The 23,517-nt window shown below is 45.5% G+C and overlaps 1 protein-coding gene across 3 annotated transcripts in view; it reads left to right on the top strand.

The window, feature by feature from the left end:
• The first annotated feature begins 18,613 nt into the window (after positions 1-18,613).
• The window catches only part of FRAS1 (Fraser extracellular matrix complex subunit 1), a 499,229-nt gene continuing 494,325 nt past the window's right edge, over positions 18,614-23,517 (top strand). For all 3 annotated transcript variants that reach the window (XM_051820195.2, XM_051820194.2, XM_051820196.2), the window contains exon 1: positions 18,614-19,632. In XM_051820195.2, coding sequence (XP_051676155.2) covers positions 19,557-19,632 — 76 coding nt within the window. In that variant the 5' untranslated portion in view covers positions 18,614-19,556. The remainder of the gene's footprint in view (positions 19,633-23,517) is intronic.

Here is a 23,517-nt window from a genome sequence, read left to right as displayed (position 1 = left end):
CTGCTGGTGGTGGCTTTACCTGCTACACCACAGTGCCTGCCCCTTCTATTTAATTTTAATGATGTATTTTAGCTCAATATATGAAAAATTCATCATTTCAACATGTAATTAGTATAAAACTTGCTATGAACTATTATATATTTTTTAAAGAAATTTGTTTTTATTTTAAAATATTTCAAATAATACAGGAAGATATAGAGTTCAGTGAGTATACTTATATTTAACAAATTTTAATATTTTGCCACATTTGATTATAAGTAAATATTATATACATATATGCATACTAAATTTTTTAAAAGCAGGAGTAGATGTATTAATATCAAATAATGTGGATTAATGACAAAGCTCACAAAATGAGGAAAGAAGGATACATTATTTCAGCACATGAATTTGAGAGGACATAGACCTTTACAGGTTGCTAACCAGCTAACCTTCAATAAGGAGAATATCTTGAATTCTCCAGTTGGGCCCAATGTCTCACAGGAGTCCTTTGAATGAAAGAGGGAGAAGAGACCGTGTCAGAGCAATGTGTTGTGAGAAGACCTTGCCAGTGATTGCTGGTGAAGATGGATGGGCACCATGAACCAGAGGAATGTGGGCAACCTATAGAGGTTGGAAAAGGCAAGAAGAATGAGTTCTAAACTCGTAATCTTGATTTTATACAAACTATCCTGATTTCAGATCTCAACTTCTAGAACCATAAGATTTCTTTTAAAATGTGTTGTTTAGCTACCCAATTGTGGTAATTTGTTCAGAAGCAAGAGGAAATGAACACATGCACTAATGCCCATCCATTTAATTTAGAAGTCTGGCAAACATTGAAACCTAGAGAATTCCAATAGACCACTGCCAACTCCAGCAGAGGATAGCCCCATTTGCAGCTCCTGTGCCGCATGTAAATTTGCTACCACATTAACATGGTCTTGGAACATAGAGCGTGGCCACTGAGTTGATAAGTTCATCCTTTTCTATTCCAACCATTAAAAAAGGAACAGAATCAGTTAACATGAACATTGAACAGTCAAAAATATACATTGACAGTTTTGTCCAGCACCCTTTAAAAATCTCCATTCCATCATAGTGTAGTCTATCATCATGTAGTCTGAAGAAATCTGGACCATGTGAATATCCTCCAGCATGATACATTGATCTGCTACATCAAAGATATTATGCTAATAGGGTCATTTGAGCAAAATGTGCTTAGCACCCTGGAGGCCCTGGCAAGATACCTATGTGTCTGATGGCAGAAGATAAACTCTGCAAAGGTTTGAGGGTATAACACATTGGAAAAAAAATTCAGGATGTGCCAGGATACTCCTTCAAAGTAAAAGACAAATGATTGCATCTTGCCTGTTCCACGATGAAGAAGCAAGTGCTTGGCAATTCTCTTTGGCTTAAGGAAAACAGTATATTCTACACCTGGGAATAGAGTTTGAGCCGATTTTTTGTGTAGCAAGGAGGATTGCCATGACTGAGTGGGTCCAGGTCTCTGCTGTGGTGTAAGTAGCTCTACCTCATGGCTCAAATGACCCAGCAGATCTTGTGACGTTAGAGATAGGAATGGTGAAGACAGATGCTCTGTGAAGTTTATGGCAAGCCCCTGTGGAGCAGTGAAAATGCAGGACCTAAGACTTCTGGTGCTAGACTATCCCTCACCGCTGAAAATTCTACCTTTTTGAAAAACAACTCCTCCTGCTGTTCTGTTGGGCCCCAGTAGAGATGGAGCATCCAGCCATGAGACATCAAGAAACCATGCCTTTGGAAGTGGGTTCTGTCAGGTCCACTAAACAGGACCTGTAATGGCCTCTCTGGGGCAGTCATGCAGCAGGGGAGAATGCTCATTTCCCTCAGGACTGATCCCCTCTGCCTCTCATTGCTTCCAACATGTAACCAGACTTGAGACCCGCCATATGCCAAGGGGGAGGGATACACAGCATCCCCCAAAATAATTACATCGCACAACTCCAAAATATTCACAGAAGTGGATCTTAAGGGTGCTAGATCAATATTCCAGAAATCCTCAAATTCCAATTATTTTTTTTCTAGTATGCACAATCTCCCTTCTAAGTGGTACCAGGTTTCTGTGTGAGTCTATAGGGAAGATTCATCATATACTTTTTGGCAGAGTAGCAGGGCTCTTTCTCAAGAGAATGCATCTCCTCTTACTCACGAAACTCTGGGTTTAGGAATTGATTGAGGAGCCACAGTTCTCTGTTGTAATTATTCAGGTCAGAATTTTTCATTAAATTTAGAGCATTTCCACTTACACGAATCAAGTAAGTCTTTAATATGCTGCTCATCTATTTCAGTCCTAAGAGCACTGTGAGCAGTTTGCAAGCACCAAAGATTTCTGCACATCTAAGCATTCTGATGGCTGCTTTGGCTATGCTTCTGGTCCAGTAGCCATAGTTGCCTTGTCTCTGACAATCAAGTGCTGTCGCTTACTCCCTGTCACCCAAGCATCTCGTCCTCACTGAATTCATGAAGCCCATTAAAGGGCATATTTTCTTATCCTTCTCTGCAAAGAATCAACTCCACCAAATTCTCAAAGACATCAGTACTCGCTTCCATAGAGGACTTCTTAATGTCTAAGATAAAGCAGATCTATTTGTCTTTATGTTGCCAATTTAGCCATTTTATTGTTTCTTCCAAAAATTATTCTTTTTTCAAAGATTTATTTATTTATTTGAAAGTCAGAGGTACACACAGAGAGAAGGAGAGGCAGATAGAGAGAGAGAGAGAGAGAGAGAAAGAGAGAGGTCTTCCAACTGCTGGTTCACTTCCCGGTTGGCTGCAATGGCCGGAGTTGCACTGATCTGAAGCCAGGAGCCACTAGCCTCCTCTAGGTCTTTCTATGTGGGTGCAGGGGCCCAAGGACTTGGGCTATCTCCTACTGCTTTGCCAGGCCACAGCATAAAGCTGTATGGGAAGCAGAGCAGCCAGGACTTGAACTGGCACCCATATGAGATGCTGGCACTGGCTTTACCCACTACACCACAGCGCTGGCCCCAAAAAATTATTCTTTTGGTTTCACTGGTATGTGCTTAGCTTTTCTTTCTAGGCTTAATTAATTTGTTTTCATATGATGGAATATTACTCAGCCATAAATAATTATCCTGCCATTTGCTAAAAAATGGGCACAACTGGAGTTAACTATGATAAGTGAAGTAAAACCCTGAAAACAAAAATATCACATGTTCTCTCTTATTTTCAGTAGTTAATAATATAGGGATGATAAAAATTGTGTGGATGTCAGACCATTTGAGATATGGTTATAAATATTGCTTCACTGACTCATACCATGTAAATGACAATATATTCTTTTTTTAAAAGATTTATTTATTTATTTGAAAGTCAGAGTTACACAGAGAGAGGAGAGGCAGAGAGAGAGATTTTCCATCTGATGGTTCACTCCCCAGTTGGCTGCAATGGCTGGAGCTGTGCCAGTCCGAAGCCAGGAGCCAGGAGCCTCTTCCAAGTCTCCCACGTGGGTGCAGGGGCCCAAGGACTTGGGTCATCTTCTACTGCTTTCCCAGGCCATAGCAGAGAGCTAGATTGGAAGTGGAGCAGCTGGGACTAGAACTGGCGCCCATATGGGATGCCGGTGCTTCAGGCAGAGTTAGAGAGAGAGGTAGAGCCACAGAGAGAGAGCGAGCGAGAGAGAGAAGTCTTCCATCCGCTGGTTCACTCTCCAAATGGCCGCAACAGCCAGGGCTGTGTCAGGCTGAAGCAAGGAGCCCGGATAGTCTTCTTGGTCTCCCAAAAGGGTGCAAGGGCCCAAGCACTTGGACCATTCTCCAGTGCTTTCCCAGATGCTTTATCAGAGAGCTGGATCAGAAGTGGGTTAGCCAGGACTCAAACCGGTATCCATATGGGATTCCGGCTTTGCAGGCAGTGGCTTAAATGGCTAAGCCACCATGCCATCCCCCGTGCTTTGTTCTTAACTTAGGTGTTGGTTATGAGTATGATCCAATAACAAAAATCCCTCATTTATATATATTGGTATGTAGACTGTATTTTAATAAAGTATCTGAAAAGTTATATTTTGTGTTTATTAATTCACATTTGAATTTCTCTGGATTTGCCATTTTTTCTCGATTCTAGAGTTGTAATTTTAACTTTTTTGTTCTCAATCTTTTTGATTAATAATAAATCTTTTTAAGCTATAATTATTCTTCATTCCATGGTAGGAGTTTGGTGTATGCTTAGGATGCTACTTGGAAGAGCCACTTCACTTATTGAAGTTTCCTATCAGGACAATAGCCAGTGCTGAGATTCAAGTCCTAGCTCTGCTCTCAATTCCAGCTTCCTGCTAATGCACACTCTGGGAGGCAGCAGGTGATGGCTCAAGTATTTTGTGCCTACCACCTACACAGGAGACTTAGATTGAGTTTCAGACTCCCAGCTTTGGCCTGGCCCAGTCTCAGCTGTTGTGAGAATTTGGAGAGTGAACCAGTGGATTCTCTTTGTCTATCTGACTGCCTTTCAAATAAATGAACAAATTTTAATTATTCATCATTTCCTGCTTCAGATGCCATATTGAAGTGTATCACTTAAGTGTTGAAATGTAATTTTCTTTGTCATTAACTTTTCCATTGTTTGTAACTTTCATTTTCATAGCCTCTTTAAATTTCAAAGTGCATATGTTTAAAACAAAAACTATTCTATTCTTGTTAAGGCCTAGTTTATTATAGTTGTTTTATAGAATATGTTATGTACAGTTTTTTCTTGAATTAATTGAGATTTTATTTATGGTCTAATACATAGCCATATTTATAAGTGTTATCAGTGTGTTTGAAAAGCAAATGTATCCTCCAGATTTTTGTGCTGAGAATTCTTGCTCTGTTCTACCATTCCTACATTCACATCTTCCCCCTTCTGTTTCATCTCCCAGCACCAATTTCAAAATTCAGCTCCCGGTCTCGGTTTTAACATTATAGAACCAAAACAGAACCAGCATCTTCCTCATTGTGTTTCTCTGCTTCCTTTTCCCCTCTCCCTACTCCCTGCCCAAGAGAGGAGGTGAGGCTATGGTCATGCCAATAGATGTTATCATACCCTCCCCCTGCTAACAATAGAGGTCTACCATGCTCAACCCAACTTGGGTATCACCCTGGACTCCTATATCACACTTGAGCTTCACCAGAGCTCCCTGGCACCACAGAGCTTACACCTCTGAATAACCACTGAAGGAACAGATACTTCACTAAGCCACATAGGCATATTTCAAAGATAACAGCCAACAGAGGAAAAAACCAAAAATATTTCCACAAATACCTAAAAATAAGCATGCAAATACAAGAGATGTGAACAAGGAAGACAATATGACTCCCCAAAAGGAACACAACACTTCAATATTAGAATGTGTAGATGAATAGATTGATGAAATGATTGAAAAAATATTCAAAAAAATGATCATAAGATTACTCAAAACACAGAGATGCAAATATATGAGCTAAAGAAATCCATACAGGATATGGGTAAGAAGTTCTGCCAGGGGATATAGATATAGAAGAGAAATCAAACTGCAATATTAAGGATGAAGAATTCAATATGTAAAAAAATACAGTGGAAAACCATAAAAATAGACTCAGTTAGACAGAAGAAAGAATATCTGAGCCAGAAGACAAATGCTTGGAAATATCTCAATAGAAAAAATCAGAAAAATAAAAATACCATTTGAGACTTATGGGATACTATCAAACAACCAAATATACATGCCTTAGGAGTTTCTGAAGGTGTGGAAAGAGAGACTGGATGAGAAGACCTATTCAGTGAAACAATAGCAGAAAACTCACCTAATTTGGATAAAGATAGGGACATCCAAGTACAGAATCTCATAGAACTTCTAATAAACATGATCAGAAGCAATCTTCACCACAACATGTTATAGTCAGACTTTCAAAAGTAAAACATAAAGAAAAGATTCTAAAATGTGTATTAGAAATACTAGATTACCTTCAAAGGATCTCCAACTAAATTGACAGCTGATTTCTCATTGGAAGTCCACAGGCTAGGAAAGAATGGAGAGACACAACCCACGTTCTAAAAGAAAAAACTGTCTACTCTGAATACTGTACCCAACAATGCTCTCATTTATAAATCAAGGTGAAGTAAAGAACTTTCAAAACAAAAAGAAATTGAAAGAATTTGTCACCACTCATCCAGCCTTACAAATGACACTTAAGGATGTGCTACACATAAAAACTAAGAAAGATAGTCATCATCATTAAAGAATGTGAAGGTGGAAAATCTCCTAGTAAAAGTATAATGGAAATCCAAAGAGAACAAAAGGAATTATGGGAAAATGGCAAGACCAAGTTGTAGCTTATCAATATTAATCTGGAATGTAAGTAGACTAAATTTTCAAATTAAAAGATACAGACTGGCTGTATGGAATGGCTTAAAAAGCAAGACCCATCTATTTGCTACCTACAAGAAACACACCTCACCAACAAAGATACATGCAGACCAAAGATGAAAGGATGGAAAAAGATATTCCTTGCTAACAGAAAACAAAAAAGAGCAGGTGTAGCCATCCTAATATCAGTCAAAATTGACTTCAACACAAAAATTGTTAAACAAGACGAAGGGCATTATGTAATTATGAAGGGATCAATTCAACAGGAAGATGTGACTATAATAAATGTGTATTCAATCAATGCCAGGGCATCTGGCATCTGGCTATTTAGAACAAATGCTAATGGATCTAAAGGGAGACATAGGCTCCAATCCAAAAATAATGGGGCACAGGGGCCCAAGCACTTGGACCATCTTCCACTGTTTTCCCAGGTACATTAGCAGGGAGCTGTATCAGAAGTGGAGCAGCTGGGACTCTCGAACAGGTGCCCATATGGGATGCTGGTGTTGCAGGTGGTAGCTTTACCCACTATACCACAACACCACCCCCGTTGTGATTCTTTTCTAAAATGTGTTTTGAATATCGTTATCTATTTCTGTTTACAAAAGTACTAGGTTGCAATGTCTATTTCTTCAGCAGCTGTGAACCATTTTTCTTTTTCCCTGAACAAGTACGTGTGTTTGAGGATGCCAGAGGTGAGTTTAAAAAATTCTATGCGTAAATGCATGTAGGCAAGTTTCCTTCCAATCACATAGGCACTGGTCAGACGGGCTAGCTTGGGACCTCTGCTTAAGTCACAAGGGCATCACTCTGGTAGAGTGCTTTATGCTGTGAATAATTATAATTAACATGTCTGTTCTTCAGAATGCTATTTTATTTTTAACTGCCTTTGAGGTGACTAGCATTATGTGCATGAGGTTAAGCCACCACCTCCAATGCTGACGTCCCATATGGTTGATGAAAACAACTAGGATTATTTTCGATGGTTATGTAAAGTTGTACCATGTAAACAACTTTCCAGTTCAATTCAGAGCTTATTTTAAGTCTTTTAATATCCTCAGACTATAAGAGGATTTGTAAGTACAGTTGTGGCTGGAAACAATTGCCTTCCTTTTTGAAAATGAAATTTTTGGAAAATCAGAGTGCATGTCTCTTTGTAGTCTTCCCGCCCCACCTGGTGGAGGGGAGAGCAGAGAAAAATCACGCCGTTCTTCTAGTCATGCTGGGTCATAGATCTAGGTACATAGATCCAAAAGTTCGTGGGGAACTGGAATTCAAGGATAAGCCTATTTTGGTGTGAGGATTTTTGAAATCCATGCATAGTTTTTTCATATTATGTATTTTCTATGAACTTTGTGAAGACCCCTTATACACACGGGTTTCAGATGTGTTTCCACCAAAATAAACTTACCCTTTAACTCCATTTTCCCATAACTTTGTGAAGTACCCTTGTACATGCATAAACTTTGTTCTGTCCTTGAACATCTATGAAATTAATTGCATGTTTACATTTGTTTCCTTTTGTTTGTTTGAGTGGGCTCTCTTATTTATAGCAATCTATTCCATGTGTAGATCATGACAGTATAGGGTTTTACACTTTATAAGAGACTTTGGCCCTACATCATTGCAAGTTAAGTTTTCTGTACCACTGCTGCATTTGATACATCATTGACTCAGCTCCATACCAGAGTGCTTTGGTGACAAGAACTATCCTGGAAGATGTGGAAGGAACATGGTGAAGCTAGCAAGAGGGAGCCAACTCAAGACATAGAAGCATTTCTCCCATCTTGGAGGCACTTTCAAAATTCCATGCACTTCTGGCTCAAAACAAGATGTGAAGGGGCACAGGGTTTTGGCTCTTCACTGTCTGCTTTCTCGTCTTCTCTTTGTCTTGCACCCACAGGGGAAATATTTTTCAACTTTATAACCTCCTAAAAATGACAGCAGGTTTAGGGCTGCCTGCCTGCCAGGCAACTCCCAGGAGAGTCCATGGCCAGTTTTTTTCCAGTCTTTTCAAAGTCCACAATCATTTTAAGTTTGAGTCATTCCACAGGCACCAAAGCCAGACTTATTGCAACATAGCTGCTACTATATATACATTTGTGGTGTAAGAGAAAAAAAATCAGCAGTGGATTAGCTAATAAATTAGTCTGAGCAAACATCGCAGTCATAAACTTTTTTTTTTTTTGGTCAGAATTACAACTCTGGTTATATCATCACTGGGAATCTTTAAAAAATGGACACTAAGGGATACTTATGTTACCCATCCCAGTTGTGGGTCTGCTTCTTGGTGAACAGAAGTCACTGTCACACAAAGTCATTTATTTGTAGCAAATAAGGAGACCACAGGGAACCATTTCCAAAGCTGTGACTCCCAGAGTAAAAGAACTGGCATCTGTTACCTTAGGGGATATGAATATGCAAGAGGGGAAGTACTTGTCATCACATGTAAGTTCAGACATAGGTTCAAGCAGGTGCAGTTTAGAAACAGGTTAGATATCATGTTATGGTAATAAGGTTTAATCTCCTGGGGGGAAATTTTAGCACTAACATCAGGGAAAGATTATTTGGATATCTGGATATTTGCATTTGCTGCTGTCCTGGCTGTGGCCATGACTGATTCCAGCTAGAGTGTTGGGAGTTGAAGTCAACTGCTTCCCTGGTTGAAGCCACCTGTTTCCTCTGTGTGGCCTGTAAGACAACCTATGATGAAATGCTACTCTTTGGCCTGGTTACCCAAGAGGAGGGGTTCCGCGCACTGTGGGGATGTGGGTTACCTTAAGACTTGGATCAAAACAGGAGATCTGTTTGCTTGCTGCTTCTCATTCATGATTAGAGAAATAGCATCATTATTGTCAAGATCATCATCATCAGTTTTCATTTATGTGAATGGCTGGTCGAGAAAGACCTTTGGGAGCATTTACATATTCAATTACACTACGATGATTATTTATACCCCTAAAACTGCCTTACACATAAAAATGCCTGATCCAGCTGAAATTTAATAATAGTGCTTTACACTTGCGCTCTTAATGTTTCAAAAGATTTTCATATCCACTTTTAGAATTCGAGGCTCAACATCAGTTTGATAAGTAGTTCCTAAATATTATTATCACTGCTTACAGATGCGGACTTAGAAGATCTATGAATGGCTTATCTGAAGTCAGTCAACTAGTTTAGTCTTAGAACTTAGCTTGCATCCCAGGTGTTTCTTCCTGGGCTCTGGGAGATAACACAGCTCCTTTTTCCTAGGTTTTGGAGGCCAATATCTGCGCTGCAGTGAATATAATCTCAAAGTCTCAAATTCACTTCTGAGGAGGTGGAATAGTGCCTCTGAAGCCTTTATTTTCTTTGTAATATGTGGTTAAAAACACTTTCTTAGTAACCATTGTAGAAGTCTCCTCCCTACCCATTACCCTGTTTTCCCTAACAACATTTTCACTCAGATGTTCACATCTTCTCCAGGAAGACCTGGACTTCTGGGATCCCAGGTTTGCATTTTTGTGATACTGGCATGGTTATTAATAGCATTCTCTATTGTTCTCCAAAGTATTTTGTTTTGGACAACAAATTAGTCACTTTGGGCATGTCATATAATTCACATTATAGCTACTTCGGTGAAATCTTAAACTCTGCTCGTTCAGGAGGAGCATAGGAGTGAATGTGGACAGGGAAACATTTATTTGGGGTTCACAGGAAACTAGATTTCTTGCTTTTCTTAGATACCTTTGGATTAACCTTCTGTAGACTGGACAAAAAGCCAGGATGTGGTGCTATGAATGACTTGCAGCTACTCTGTATCTAAAAGTGCCATCCAAGTGGAAGATGAAGCTGACACAGTGGAAGCAGCATTTGACAGCATGGGTTGGGTATGCTAACATAACAAACAGCCCTCAAAGCTTTGCCAGCTGAGCAAAAACAGTTTATTTCCCACCTGAGTTCTCCAGAAGGTCTTGGCAGGGGCCTTTATTCCACTTAACCCTCAGGAGTCTGAGTTAACTGAGGTTCTACCACCTTCCAGAGCTGTGCCGAAGGTTTCGTTTTCACCAAGGCAGAGGAAGGGAGTGTTGCTGTACTGCTTTGGCACTTTGCTATGGGATATAGGTGTCCCAAGGGGTGGCATTTTTTTTTAAAGATTTACTTCCTTCTTTGAAAGGTAGAGTTTACTGGCCCCCATCCCCAGAGAAAGAAAGATGGAAGGGTGGGGGGCGGGAGGGGGAGAGATCTTCCATTTGCTGGTTCTCTCCCCAAATGGCAAGAACAGCTGGGGCTGGGACAGGCTGAAACCAGGAGCCAGGAACTTCATCCCAGTCTCTCATGTGGGCTTCAGGGGCCAAGGTACTTGGTCCATCTTCCTCTGCTTTCTCAGGAGCATTTGCAGGGCACTGGATCAGAAGTGGAGCAGCTGGGATATGAATGGATGCCCATATGTGGGGCCAGTGTTGTGGTGCAGTGGGTTAAGCCACAAGGGGTGTTGTGACCACTGCACCAAACACCCATTCTTCCATGTAAATAGAGTTTTAAGATATTGTTTTTAGTTGCTGTACACTCTATTTTATGGGAGCCTCGTAATTTACTGAACACATTCTATATTATACATGGTCCTGAACATTTCATTGTGTAGATTGGTGCAGGGGCAGAGGTGGTGTCTATTTTAGAATGCTGTCTTATCTGGAGCAAAAGCAAAGAACAATATTTGGAAACCTTGTTTCCTATCTGTATTAGTCAGCTTTTTTGTTTTTAAACTTTTTATTATACAACAAAAGCACCTGAGGCCATTACCTTTACAAAAAGGGGGATAATTTAGCTCACAGTTTTACAGGTTCAAGGTTAAGACTGGTTGGCGCCTGAGATCTGACATCTGATCAGGTTGGTGGATGGCAGTGGTGGCCCCCGTGCACAGGAAGCGCTCACATGGACAGTAGGAAGCAGAGAGGATGGTTGGGCCCCCTCAGGCTTCCCATAACCAACCCTCCTGTGAGAATTACCTCCAGGAGCCCATCTTCAGCGACCTGACGATCTCCCACCAGGTCTACTTCCTCATCACTCTAATTGGATTTAGTTTCTACCCTCTCTCTCTTTTTAAAAAAGATTTATTTATTTATTTTTACATAAAATAGACTTTAATAATCTATTTATTCTATCAATATTGACAGAGAGATCACTTTATACCTTTCCAATGTCGAATACCAGGAAACATTAAAACGCCAATGTTCAGTGGGAAAATAAGTATTTTCTTTTTAACTATATTATGTATTTTTTCTCAGAAAACTTTTCTTTAAGGAATACAAACTTCAGGCATTTCATAAATACAACTTTAGGAACATAGTGATTCTTCCCATTGTACCCGCCCTCCCACCCTTCTTCCTTCTGCTATTTTCATTCTTAGAAAATAAGTATTTTCAAGGGCACAAAAAATGGAAAGATATTCCTTGCTTCATGGAGGAAGAATTCCTATCCTTAATATATGTAAACTACCTAAAGCAATCTACTGATTCAGTTCAAGTTGACACACAAAATTAACCATCGCAATATGTTAAAATATTGAGGTAATATGCGGAGAAATAATTCAGAGAAAGAGTGGGATTTTGTGTGCAGGAAAGGAGGAATACACGTTGAGATGGTCATGGTCAGCCTCCACTGTCAGCAAAAAGTAGCGAGGACGAAAACCACAGGGACAGCCGGAGACGGTGTCGGCAGCGTTAGTCCATGCGGCATATCAAAAACCTGTTACTAGGGCAGTGTGTGTGCGAGGAGTGGTGGAAGGCGAAGTCTGAGAAATAAGGTGGAAGCCTGATAGGTTGGATAGGACGCTGTCGGAAGGTTCAATGAAGTTAGCTTCTGCTGCGCATGAAATCGAGCTCTGATGGGTTTTTCAACGGGAGAAAAAAACAACTTTTTTTTTTTTTTTTTGACAGGCAGAGTGGACAGTGAGAGAGAGAGACAGAGAGAAAGGTCTTCCTTTGCCGTTGGTTCACCCTCCAATGGCCGCCGCAGCCGGCGCGCTGCGGCCGGCGCACCGCGCTGATCCGGTGGCAGGAGCCAGGAGCCAGGTGCTTTTCCTGGTCTCCCATGGGGTGCAGGGCCCAAGCACCTGGGCCATCCTCCACTGCACTCCCTGGCCACAGCAGAGAGCTGGCCTGGAAGAGGGGCAACCAGGACAGAATCCGGCACCCCGACCGGGACTAGAACCTGGTGTGCCGGTGCCGCAAGGCGGAGGATTAGCCTAGTGAGCCGCGGCGCCGGCCCACAACTTTGTTTTAAAATAAACTATTCTGGATGTTGCATAGATAATGGACTGTAGACCCCAAGAGTAGAGGAGGAACAGAGGCCACCTTTGGCACGTGGCAATAATTTAGGAGAGAGATGATGGTAACATGGGATTAGTTACTCCCTCTGATTACCGTTAACTACAGCCCTGGAGTTTAAAGTTCTTCATGAGTTTGGGAGCCAAGTCATGTAACTGCTGCCCTTTCTCACCTCTTCTTTTTATATCTGGATCCCTCAATTCTTTCAGTAGGAATAGATAGAATAGGAATATGCCATTCAGCATGGGAACCAGGGGATTCACACAGTTAAGGAAACTGTTTCCTAAAAAGTTGTCAGTGATATTTTTTTGTCATTGCCATGGCTATCATGTATTTTTTACCAGTAATGTTTAGGGAGGTGGGTTATTCAAGGTGTTCTCAGTGTAAGTAGAGATAATTGGTGAAACAAAGAGCCGAAAATACAATTAAAAATAACCTGCAAGTAAGGTTGCGTTAGTAAAGCACGGGCTGAATCGGATCCAAGATTCTAAGAGTTTTACTTAAAAACCAAAAGCTGGGGGCCAGCACCATGGATCATTTGGTTAATCCTCCGCCTGTGGCGCTGGCATCCTATATGGGCACCGGGTTCTAGTCCCAGTTGCTCCTCTTCCAGTCCAACTCTCTGCTATGGCCCGGGGAAGGCAGTGGATGGTCCAGGTCCTTGGGCCCTGCACCCGCATGGGAGACCAGGAGGAAGCACCTGGCTCCTGGGTTCAGATCCATGTAGTTCTGGCTGTGGCGGCCATCTGGGGGGTGAACCAATGGAAGGAAGACCTTTCTCTCTGTCTCTCTCTCTCTCTCAATGTCTAACTCTGTCAAATTAAAAAAAATAAAAACAAAAACAAAAGCTGGTGTAATCTGCACAGGGAAATGAAAGTGATTAAATGTGTGGAGATGAGCTCTCTGTGTTGGCATTATTGGCTGCTGGGACCATTTGGCATTTTCAGGGACCTTGGGCACTGACTTTGTATTGTGTGGCTATGGTGGCCACAAGGGTGATATTCAAAATGCTTAACATTTGGTGAGGCAGGTGTACCAGCCAATGAGAAAAGACCCCAGTCTGAAAGAACTGCTATAAACCTGTGTACAAGGGCTGGGTAGCTTCCTGAATGGTGAAAATAAAACAAAGAAACACGGAGGGGCCGACACTGTGACACAGAAGGTTAAGCCACTACCTGCAGTGCTGGCATTCCATGCAGGTGGAGGTTTGAGTCCTGCCTGCCCCATTTCCAATTCAACTCCCTGCTAATGACCTGGGAAAGCAGGAGATGATGGCTCAAGTACTTGGGCCTCTGCACCTGTGTGGGAGACCGGGCGGTCTTCCATCTACTAGTTCACTCCCCAAATGGCTGCAATGGCCAGAGCTGCACCAGTCTGAAGCCAGGAGCCAGGAGCTTCTTCCTGGTCTCTCATGTGGAAGCAGGGGCCCAAGCACTGGGTCATCTTCCACTGCTTTTCCCAGGTCATTAGCAGGGAGCTGGATTTTTAAGTGGAGCAGCCAGTACACAAACCTTTGCCAATACGGGAGGCTGACATTATGGGTATCACGGGTGGTGGCCTAACCTACTACACCACAATGCTGGCCACCTTATGAACTTTCTGAAGTATTGTTGTATAAAAAGGTGTTTTGCCTCACTAATAGGTAAAGAAATGTGGATTTAAAAAATATCTTTATTTTGCTTGGCTAGCATCTATTATGTGGATAACTCGTATCAGGTATTTTTTTCTTATTCACTGCAAACAAAATTCCTGTAAAGAGGTCACTAATGTAATGTCCATTTCCTAGGCAGGGAATCTGAGGTCCAGCAGCGTTAATATGACTGTGGACATGGTAAATAAGGAGGAGGATGAGCAAAGTGCCATTTTTTTTTTTTTTTTTTTTTTTTTTTTTTTTTTTTTTTTTTTTTTTTTTTTTTTTTTTGACAGGCAGAGTGGACAGTGAGAGAGAGAGACAGAGAGAGATAGGTCTTCCTTTGCCGCTGGTTCACCCTCCAATGGCCGCCGCTGCAGCCGGCGCACCGCGCTGATCCTGGCAGGAGCCAGGAGCCAGGTGCTTTTCCTGGTCTCCCATGGGGTGCAGGGCCCAAGCACCTGGGCCATCCTCCACTGCACTCCCTGGCCATAGCAGAGAGCTGGCCTGGAAGAGGGGCAACCGGGACAGAATCCGGCGCCCCAACCGGGACTAGAACCCGGTTTGCCGGCGCCGCAAGGTGGAGGATTAGCCTATTGAGCCACGGCGCCGGCTCGCAAAGTGCCATTTTACCTTTGAGTTTTGCAAAGATTAAATGACCAGTGATAAAATGAAAAATACGCATGGCTGCCCCCAGCAATTTCACCTACAAAAGTTTATTCCAGGGAAATAGCTGTGTGAGTACAGTAGGGTTTTTACAAGGATGTTTAGTGCTGTATTATTTATAATGGCAAGTAATTAGAACAACTAAATGTTCTTCAAGGGATTAGTGATATGCGTAGACACATCCACATATGCAAAGTCAAAATTCCAAGTAGTTGTTAAAAAGAATGATGCAGTCCAACCTAATTTGGCTTAGAAACATAAGGTCTTGTTATATTGTTCAGTGGGAGAAAAAGGGAGGTTACAAAATAGCATGGAAATTATAAGCCTATTTTTGTAAAATAAATTGTCTTTAGTTAACCAGAGAGAAACGTCTAGTTGCATATGCCATGGCTACACTTATAGAGGCACTGGATTATAGTTTATACTCTGTATAATCTGAATACTCTGTGCTCTGGGTGTCCTGGCTGTTTGGGCGGTGAACCAGTGGATGAAAGATCTCTCTTGGTAATTCTCTGCTTTTCAAATAAGTAAACAAATTAATTTAAAAAATTTAAAAGTTCATCAAAATGGAATTGAAAGTATGACTATTTTATATGCCAAAATTTTAAAAATCCATGAAGTTTTTTTCATAATATGCATTTTCCATGTATTCTGAAAAACATTTTTTGTACCAAAATAAACTCAAACTTTTATTCCATTTTCCACAGACTTTTTTTTTTAAGATTTATTTATTTATCTGAAAGGCAGAGTTACAGAGAGGCAGAGGCAGAGAGGTCTTCCATCTGCTGGTTCACTCCCCAGATGGCCAGGACTTTCTTCTGCATCTTCCACGTGGGTGCAGGGCCCCAAGGACTTGGGTCATCTTCTACTGCTTTCCCAGGCCATAGCAGAGAGCTGGTTTGGAAGTGGAGCAGCCGGGACTTGAACTGGGGTACATATGGGATGCTCGCACTGCAGGCGGCAGCTTTACCAACTACGCTCTTCCACCAATTTTTTGAAGTGCCCTTATGTATATATTCCCTTTGTAGTTTGAAATATTGTGTGTGTGTGTGTGTGTGTGTGTGTGAGAGAGAGAGAGAGAGAGAGAGAGAGAGAGAGAGTCGATCTTCTATCCACTGGTCAACTCCCTAAATGGCCACAACAGCTGGGCCTGGGCCAGGTTGAAACCAGGAGCCAGGAACTACATCCTAGTCTCCTGTTTGGGTGGCAGGGCCAAGCATTTGGGCCGTTTTCTGCTGTTTTCCTGGGGCATTAGCCAGGGGCTGGGTCAGAAGTGGAGCAGCTGGGACTTGAACTGGTGCCCATGTGGGATGCCTGTGCTGCAGGCAGCAGCTTATCTCACTGAGCCACAACCCTGGCTGAATGGGACCCGATTTTTTCACTGGGCTGTGAAGGACGGGCTGAGCCCCTGAAGTGGCGCAGCACCTCCTTTATCACTCCTGTGCAGAAGCAGTGATTGCCATGTGCTGTGATGGCCTGGCTTCAGAAAGGAGTCACCAAGGTCCAGGGACCCGCGTGCAGGGGCCACCAGTGTCCCCAGGCCAGGACGTGACTGGGATTTGGGGTTTGCCTGTGATGGTACCTACAGTTTCTTGCTCTAGTGGGTTCTGTGTCTGCCTTTGGACAGATGAGTTAACTCTCTGAATATGTTAGCCACCTTTCCAGGGAACTAGCAGTGCCTATTACTGGAGGATTACATGGGAAAGTGTACAGTGCCAACACAGAAGATTCCGCAGAAGAAATCTGCTGCTGTTGTGGTTATCATTACAGCAGGGTGGATAAACGTATCTCCCAAAGCGGGTAGCAGCAAGGCCAGGGGAATGCGCAGCGATGACAGCAGGGCTGATCCAAGGAGAGGTGGCAGTAATAAAAGTCATGGACGGTGGATGTGCGATAAAGAGAATTGAAGGCACAGAGACCTGCCCACTCTCTTAGGAAGAAGCATTGCTTGGTTGGGTGAAGCACTCATCTGTCAAGGTTACCTTGTAGGAATAAGCTAGTTATGATCTGTATATACATAAACATGTATGCTAAATTTTAATCATTGAAATATGTTATGCTAACATAATTGCTTTTTGCAACATCTCAGTTTTAGCGGCCACATAAGGCATTGGATGTGTCTCATAATATTACTGAACTACTGGTTGACGCGTTAACCATTTGGTCATCCAGGAGACCCTGGGGCAGATACCCTGGGGCCACCTCCCTCTTACCTAATTAGGGTACTGGGAGGAAGATGGGAGGCACGGAGAGGGGTGTTAGCTATAAATCCAATAAACGCAGCTTCTGACGACTCCCCTGTATCCAGGGGCTCTTTTCCCTTTCCTCCTCTTCCTTCTTGCCTTTTCTTTAAAAAAAAAAAAAAAGTATCACATTTGCATTTCCCAAGTATGGCAGATGTCTTATGGAGACCCCTTGGAGAGTCATGATTGTATGCTAAAAAAAAAAAAAAAAATACAAAACAGAAGGAAGTGTCTAGGTGACTGCAGTTTGGCGGCTCCAAACTTTGTCTATAGGAGGCGGCGGCAAGGTTGGCAATGGGGCTGTCGCAGGGCGCTGGGAGCCAGGCTGCGTAGCACTAAAGGTGGCAGTGGGACAGAAAAAGGGAGGCCCCCCTCCCGCGTTACAAGGGGACTGCTCTCAGGCACTCTCAATAGCACCTGTGTGCGCCACCTTCAAACACAGCATCTCTGTCCCTAGGCCGACCACAGCCCAGGGGAGAGGGCGAGGGCCAGGGGTTCCTTTGTCGCCCTGGCTATCTGCTAACACGCCGGGACCTGCCAGTTACAACCTGCTTGGTTACTCCGCAAGGCCAACCGCTGGGAGCGGCGCCCGCCGCACGGGAGTCGTGAGGGCTGGGAACCGGCAGGACCACGCCGCCCACAGCGCCGCCTTCGGGGCACCTGCAAACTGCGCTCCCAGCATCCCCATCTCGGCTCAACCTAGGGACCCAAGACGTCGCTTCTCTGGGCCAATCGGAACCCACTCAGCATCTCCCTGATGCAATCATTCCCATCTTACAAACTGATTAAACCTGGGCTGGCTATTTTTATTTGGTCCTTATAAAAATAGCAGCCGTCAGTCAGGGTTGGCCGGGAATCAAGGCCTCTTGCTCTCAAAGCGCAAGGGGGTCAGCACTTAGGGGCCCATAGCGTCGCGACGGCGGGGGCGCTGCCTTGAAGTGCATGGGGGGAGGGGGAAGGTGCGCTCTGGGACACGCACGCCGAGAGCCCCCCAGGCTGCGACCACCCGGGGGATCCCTGAGCCACGAACACCGATCGGGGCTGCCCCACGCCAGTCCAGCAGGAGTGGCGAGTAGGGGTGGGGGTAAGCGGGGCAGTTCCAGGTGGTGGACACCCCCACCCTCACCCTGGAATCGGCCACTCCCCAGGCGAGAGGCGTGGGCCGGTTTGCAGACCCTCAGCTGTGCCTGATCTTGCCTCGCACTTCCCCCACGCCGCCGCTCCGGCCCCCGGTGTGACCACTTTTAATCCCGCCCCAGACAAAGCCAATCTGAACTCCGGCAGAATGAATAAGGGGATCAGGTTGCGCTCTCGGCCTCCCCTCACCCCCCCTCCCCGCGGCTCCCCTTCCCCACGTGACTCTCTGGAATCTTTGCCAAAGCTCCGAGTCCCTGGGTCCATTTTCACGCCGAGCAAAGGAGAAAGGAAGCAGAGCCCGGGAGGCGGAGGAAGGCGGGGCGTGCGTCCTTTAAATGCGGGGATCCAGCCGGTGCCCCAGTGCGTGCGTTTCTGAGCATTAAGTTGGGAGTCTCCAGTTCCTTCCTCTGTGCATTTAAAATGATGGCTCCTCCTCCGCTGCCGTAGGCGCTCCTCCACCCCGCAGAGCAGCTCCGGGGTGCGCGGTGCAGAGGTGGGTGTCGGTGTGGAGCAAGCCGCGCCCCCGCAGCCCTCCTCACCCAGGAGAGGGGCGGGAGCGAGAAAGTAGCAGCCGCGCCCCCAGCCCTCCCGGGAAGCCCGAGAACCGGCTGCTGCAGGCGGCTGAGCCCGAGGCGGCGCGGTGCGGCTGCGGCGCGGGCGCGTCCCGGGAGCCGCCCGCAGCGCCGTGCAAAGTTTCCAGCCAGCGGCCTCCGGCGCCCGGTGGCCGCACCGGGAAGTGGCTGTGGGAGGGTGCTTCTCTGTCCCGGGCGAGCCCCTCTGCCGACGCAGCGCGCTCATAGGGTGTCCAGGGAACTTTGCAGAGCCGCTTGGGACGAACGTGCTCCAGGACTGCCTGGATTCCAGAGCAGAAAGCCCGGGACATCCGACCAGCCGCTGACCCGCAACTTTCCGGAGAGACGTGGCCGCGGAGCTGTGCGCGCTGCCGCCGCCGGCTCTCCCGAGCGCTGCCTACGTGGGTGTCGCGCTCTGCTGGGGAACTCGGAGCGCTCTCCGCCCGGGGCCACGAGTGAACGGAACCCCAGCCGCCTCGGACGCCTCTGGGCTGATGTGAGTGTCGCCAGCGCCCCGTGTCCTCGGAGCTGATCGCCTGCGGTCCCCCAGCCTCGGTACTCCGAAGCCAGCGGTTTGCCCGAGAGTCGGTTCTTGGATGCTGCAGGCTGTGCTCCTGCAGCGTGGGAGCCGCGGCGGCGATGGGAATCGTCCAAGTGTGGCTCGCGGTGGCCCTGGCGCTGGCGGCAGTAGCTGTGTTGCCTCCTCCTTCCCAAGGTAAGGGAACCGGGCCGTGCGCGCGCCTTGGTGCGGTGGGCAGAACTCGGCGCGTTTTTAGGGTCTGGTGTGTGGGACGGAAGTTATTCTCTCCCGGTGGCGGGTTGGGACGGGAGGCGACTTCTGCTGAGAAGATTCTTACCCCCGATTGAGTTGTGTTCAGGTCTCAGCCCCAGCCAAGACCTCTCTCTCTCTCTCTATGCCCCCAGTGCGTTTGGCTAGGTGGCTGGTGGGCCATCGGGGTGACATCCCTGGAATTGGATTATTTTTCTTTCCGCTTCCCCAGAAGGGAAAGCAACTCCAGAGAACGTCCGAGACTTCTGCCCTCGCCCCGTGAAACCTCCCATCTCCCACCTGCAAGCCTCATCGCTCTCCGGCCATGCTAGCCACGCTCAAGTCTAGTTAAGATTTTATCCCGACCTGGTCAGAGCGTGTTTTGAACGTGGGCAATTGCGATAAAAGAAACCTGCTCGGGACGGAGAGGCAAGAGCCTGCCTGCTTCCTCCCAGGAAGGAAGAAAAAAAAAGTAGCTCCTGAGAGTTTAGGTGCATTTTGTTCGTCCTCCGCCTCCCAGGTTTCCTCCGGGCTCCTACTACGTGTAAAATCCCGAGCTGGGGCCGAGAACGGAGATGGGGAAAGAGTTGTCGCCATGATATCGGGAGCGATCTGGGCTCAGCCCAAGAAATGAATCCATGAGTAAATCCGGAGTCGGCGGGGAGGAGGAGGCAGTGGGCAGCCGGGCCCTGCGACGCGAGGCGCGCGGAGCTCCCACCTGCTCCCTCCGGGAAGTCGCCCAGCCGGAGCGGGAGGGGGAAGGGCGCCGCCGGCTGCGAGCGAGACTGCTCCGTCCGTCCGCCGCGCCGGGGTTCGGCTTCGCTTCCCGGCTCTACTCTTGATTCATCCACCTGCCCGGTGGAGGAGTTCACCTGCCCGGGCGCGCAGCAGAGCCGCGGTGGCGGCGGACTTGGGACCCGGGCTCAGGACTAGGGGCGGCCGCAAATCCGGGGAGGACAAAGCCCTGCCTCGGGTCGCTCTCTAGGCAAGCGGCAGAGGCTCTTTAGGATCTTCTGGAGAGAAAGTGACCAGGCCTTGGAAGTGCCCGTCCATCAGGGGGCATTCCCCGTGGGAGAGAGGCGGCGTGCCCGCACGCTTCCGCGCGCTGTGTCTGGCGTGTAGCACCTCCGGGGGAAGCACTTTGCAGCCTTTCTCAACCGTGCACGCGTGCAGAAACAGTTACTGCATAGGTACTTGTGGGTGCCTGCTTAGAAATAGTCCTTGTAGGTTTTAATTTTAATAATAGGCGTGACAGAAGAGTCAGCCCAGGCCGCCCAAACCTGAACTTTGATTTAGAAAAACTAGTTTCACACGGTGGCAGTTTCTCCCTGAGAATCATCTACCAGCCCCGCAGAAAACCTGCTATCACTCCCGGATTGCTCACCAGGGGGCAGTTGGTATGATACACTTGCTCAGAACCAAACCTCTTGACATGACAGAAGCCATTATTAACAGCCTACAGGGTGCGCTCTTTGGAAGACCGGCTGATACAGTGGCAAAATTTGAGAACTGACGAACAAATGTGGGAAAATAAAGTCTGCTTCAGTCTTGATTAGTGGTGGTGGTGGGTGATACTCCTTCAAGGAATCTTTGGAGACTTGCTTTTTATTGGGTCACCTCACCTTCGGAGCGTCCTGCATTCATTGCACACTTGCTTTGATAGGCTGTTTCCATCCAAGTCATATTGATGCTTATCTAGTAACCAATGAATGGACAAATGCATGAGACATTTGAACACATTATTTGCCTGGCACTGTACTAAACACTTTACATACTGTGTCTCAATTAATTTAATTATGTGATACCAGTCTACAGACAAAAAGTCCGTTGTCATCCAATGAGATCTTTAGTTTGATTCTGTCAAGATTTTTTCTTTCTTTTGAAAATAAGAGCATTGAGGGTCTGGCACTTGGCTCAGTGGTTTTGATGCCTGTTGACATGCCTGCATTCCATTTCAAAAGTGTCTAGGTTTCAATCTTGGGTTTGCTTCCAGTTCCAGCTTCCTTTAAAGTGCACTCTGGGAGGCAGCAAGTGATGGCTTGGTGGCTTGTAGTTGGGTTTTTGCCACCCACATGGGAGACACAGATTGAGTTCCTGGCTCTTCCTGGCCCAGCCCAGGTTGTTGCAGGTATTTGGTGAATGAACCAGTGAATGGAAGATTTCTTTCTTTGCTTCTTAAATAAATAAAAACATTTAAAAAGCATTAAACCAAGGATCTTAGAGATTGCCTCCAATGTTATTATTAGTTAAGGGAATGATTTTTTTTCTTATTTTTTTTGGCAGGCAGAGTGGACAGAGAGAGAGAGAGACAGGTCTTCCTTTGCTGTTGGTTCACCCTCCAATGGCCGCCGCGGCTGGTGCGCTGATCTGATGGCAGGAGCCAGGTACTTATCCTGGTCTCCCATGGGGTGCAGGGCCCAAACACTTGGGCCATCCTCCACTGCACTCCCAGGCCACAGCAGAGAGCTGGCCTGGAAGAGGGGGAACCAGGATAGAATCCGGCGCCCTGACCGGAACTAGAACCCGGTGTGCCGGCGCCACAAGGCGGAGGATTAGCCTAGTGAGCCACGGCGCCAGCCGTTAAGGGAATGATTTTAAAAATGCAGAAGAAACATTCACATGTGTGCTTCTCTTGAGATGAACCCTGGTGGTTCCTTTCTTGGCTAACTTGTGGCGCATTTGTTTTCTTCTCCGTGCTTGGAGAACCTATCATACAGGCACCCGGCAATGTAGGTGCTTCCACAATTACAGTGGCTGCAGGTGTGGTCTCCCTCACTTAGCTGTGTGCTTATTAAGGGTTAGGGTGACTCCTAGTTGTTACCTCCAGCCTAGCTCCTAGTACACAGTAAGTGCTCAAAAATATCGTCTGATCACATCCTTTTGAATTAAACTTAAGTGGTAGACTGGCCTCTATAACTAGTTCACTGACCTTGAATGAACCACCTGACTTCTTTGGGCTGTGAGCCTGTCATTTATAAATGAAGAATTCGATGAGGTGATAGCTCTAGTATATTTTTTTGCTCATTGTCAAGCACAGAAAAAAAAGAGATGGGCATTTGCTGCGTCTTTTGTGATCAATTGCAACTTTCTGGTTCTAAATTTTCTTTCAATTATCAAGAGAAAAATGAACTTTTGCAAATAAATTATTGGCAGTCCCATTTTACATTGCCTTTTATTGCAAAACTGACATATTACTTTGATTTGAGGATGCAATAAAGTCAAGAAGTCACAGAGAAACCTCTAACATGCTGCTTTCTGAATCAGAGAAACTCTGCCTTGGCATTTTCTGGAGAGATTCATTGGGTGGTATTGCCCTGGAAGTCTCATGGAGTTAGAGTAGATAGAATAATTGGCTTGGAATAGGGAAAGATTATGCAATTGGAGGTTAAGAGATCTGAAGTCTACTTTGTATCCCATCACTCCCCTTGTGATTTTAGCAAATCATAACATTTCCTAGGCTTTTCCTGTAAATGTCATTTGTAGAGTACATTGAAAAGGATCATTTGCTAGAGGAAGTATTTTATTTGTAGGTGTGTCAGTAGTTTTGGTTGCTTTTAGATTGAGAGTCCCATAGGCTAAGGACTCAATCCTTCAAACTCAGTGTTAGGAAAGAGAAGACATCCACTGGGATATATAGTCTATCTTTTCATTCTCTCATTTCACAAACCTTTATTGAGAGCTTAAGTGTTAGGTTATATATTTAAAAAAAATTTTTTTTGGGCCGGCGCTGTGGCATAGCGGGTTAAAGCCCCAGCCTGAAGCGCCAGCATCCCATATGGGCACTGGTTCTAGTCCCGGCTGCTCCACTTCTGATCCAGCTCTCTGCTATGG

The sequence above is a fragment of the Oryctolagus cuniculus genome, chromosome 8 (genome assembly GCF_964237555.1).
Source record: "Oryctolagus cuniculus chromosome 8, mOryCun1.1, whole genome shotgun sequence".
Taxonomy (NCBI): Eukaryota; Metazoa; Chordata; class Mammalia; order Lagomorpha; family Leporidae; genus Oryctolagus; species Oryctolagus cuniculus.
This window is presented reverse-complemented; position numbering and strand designations above follow the sequence as displayed.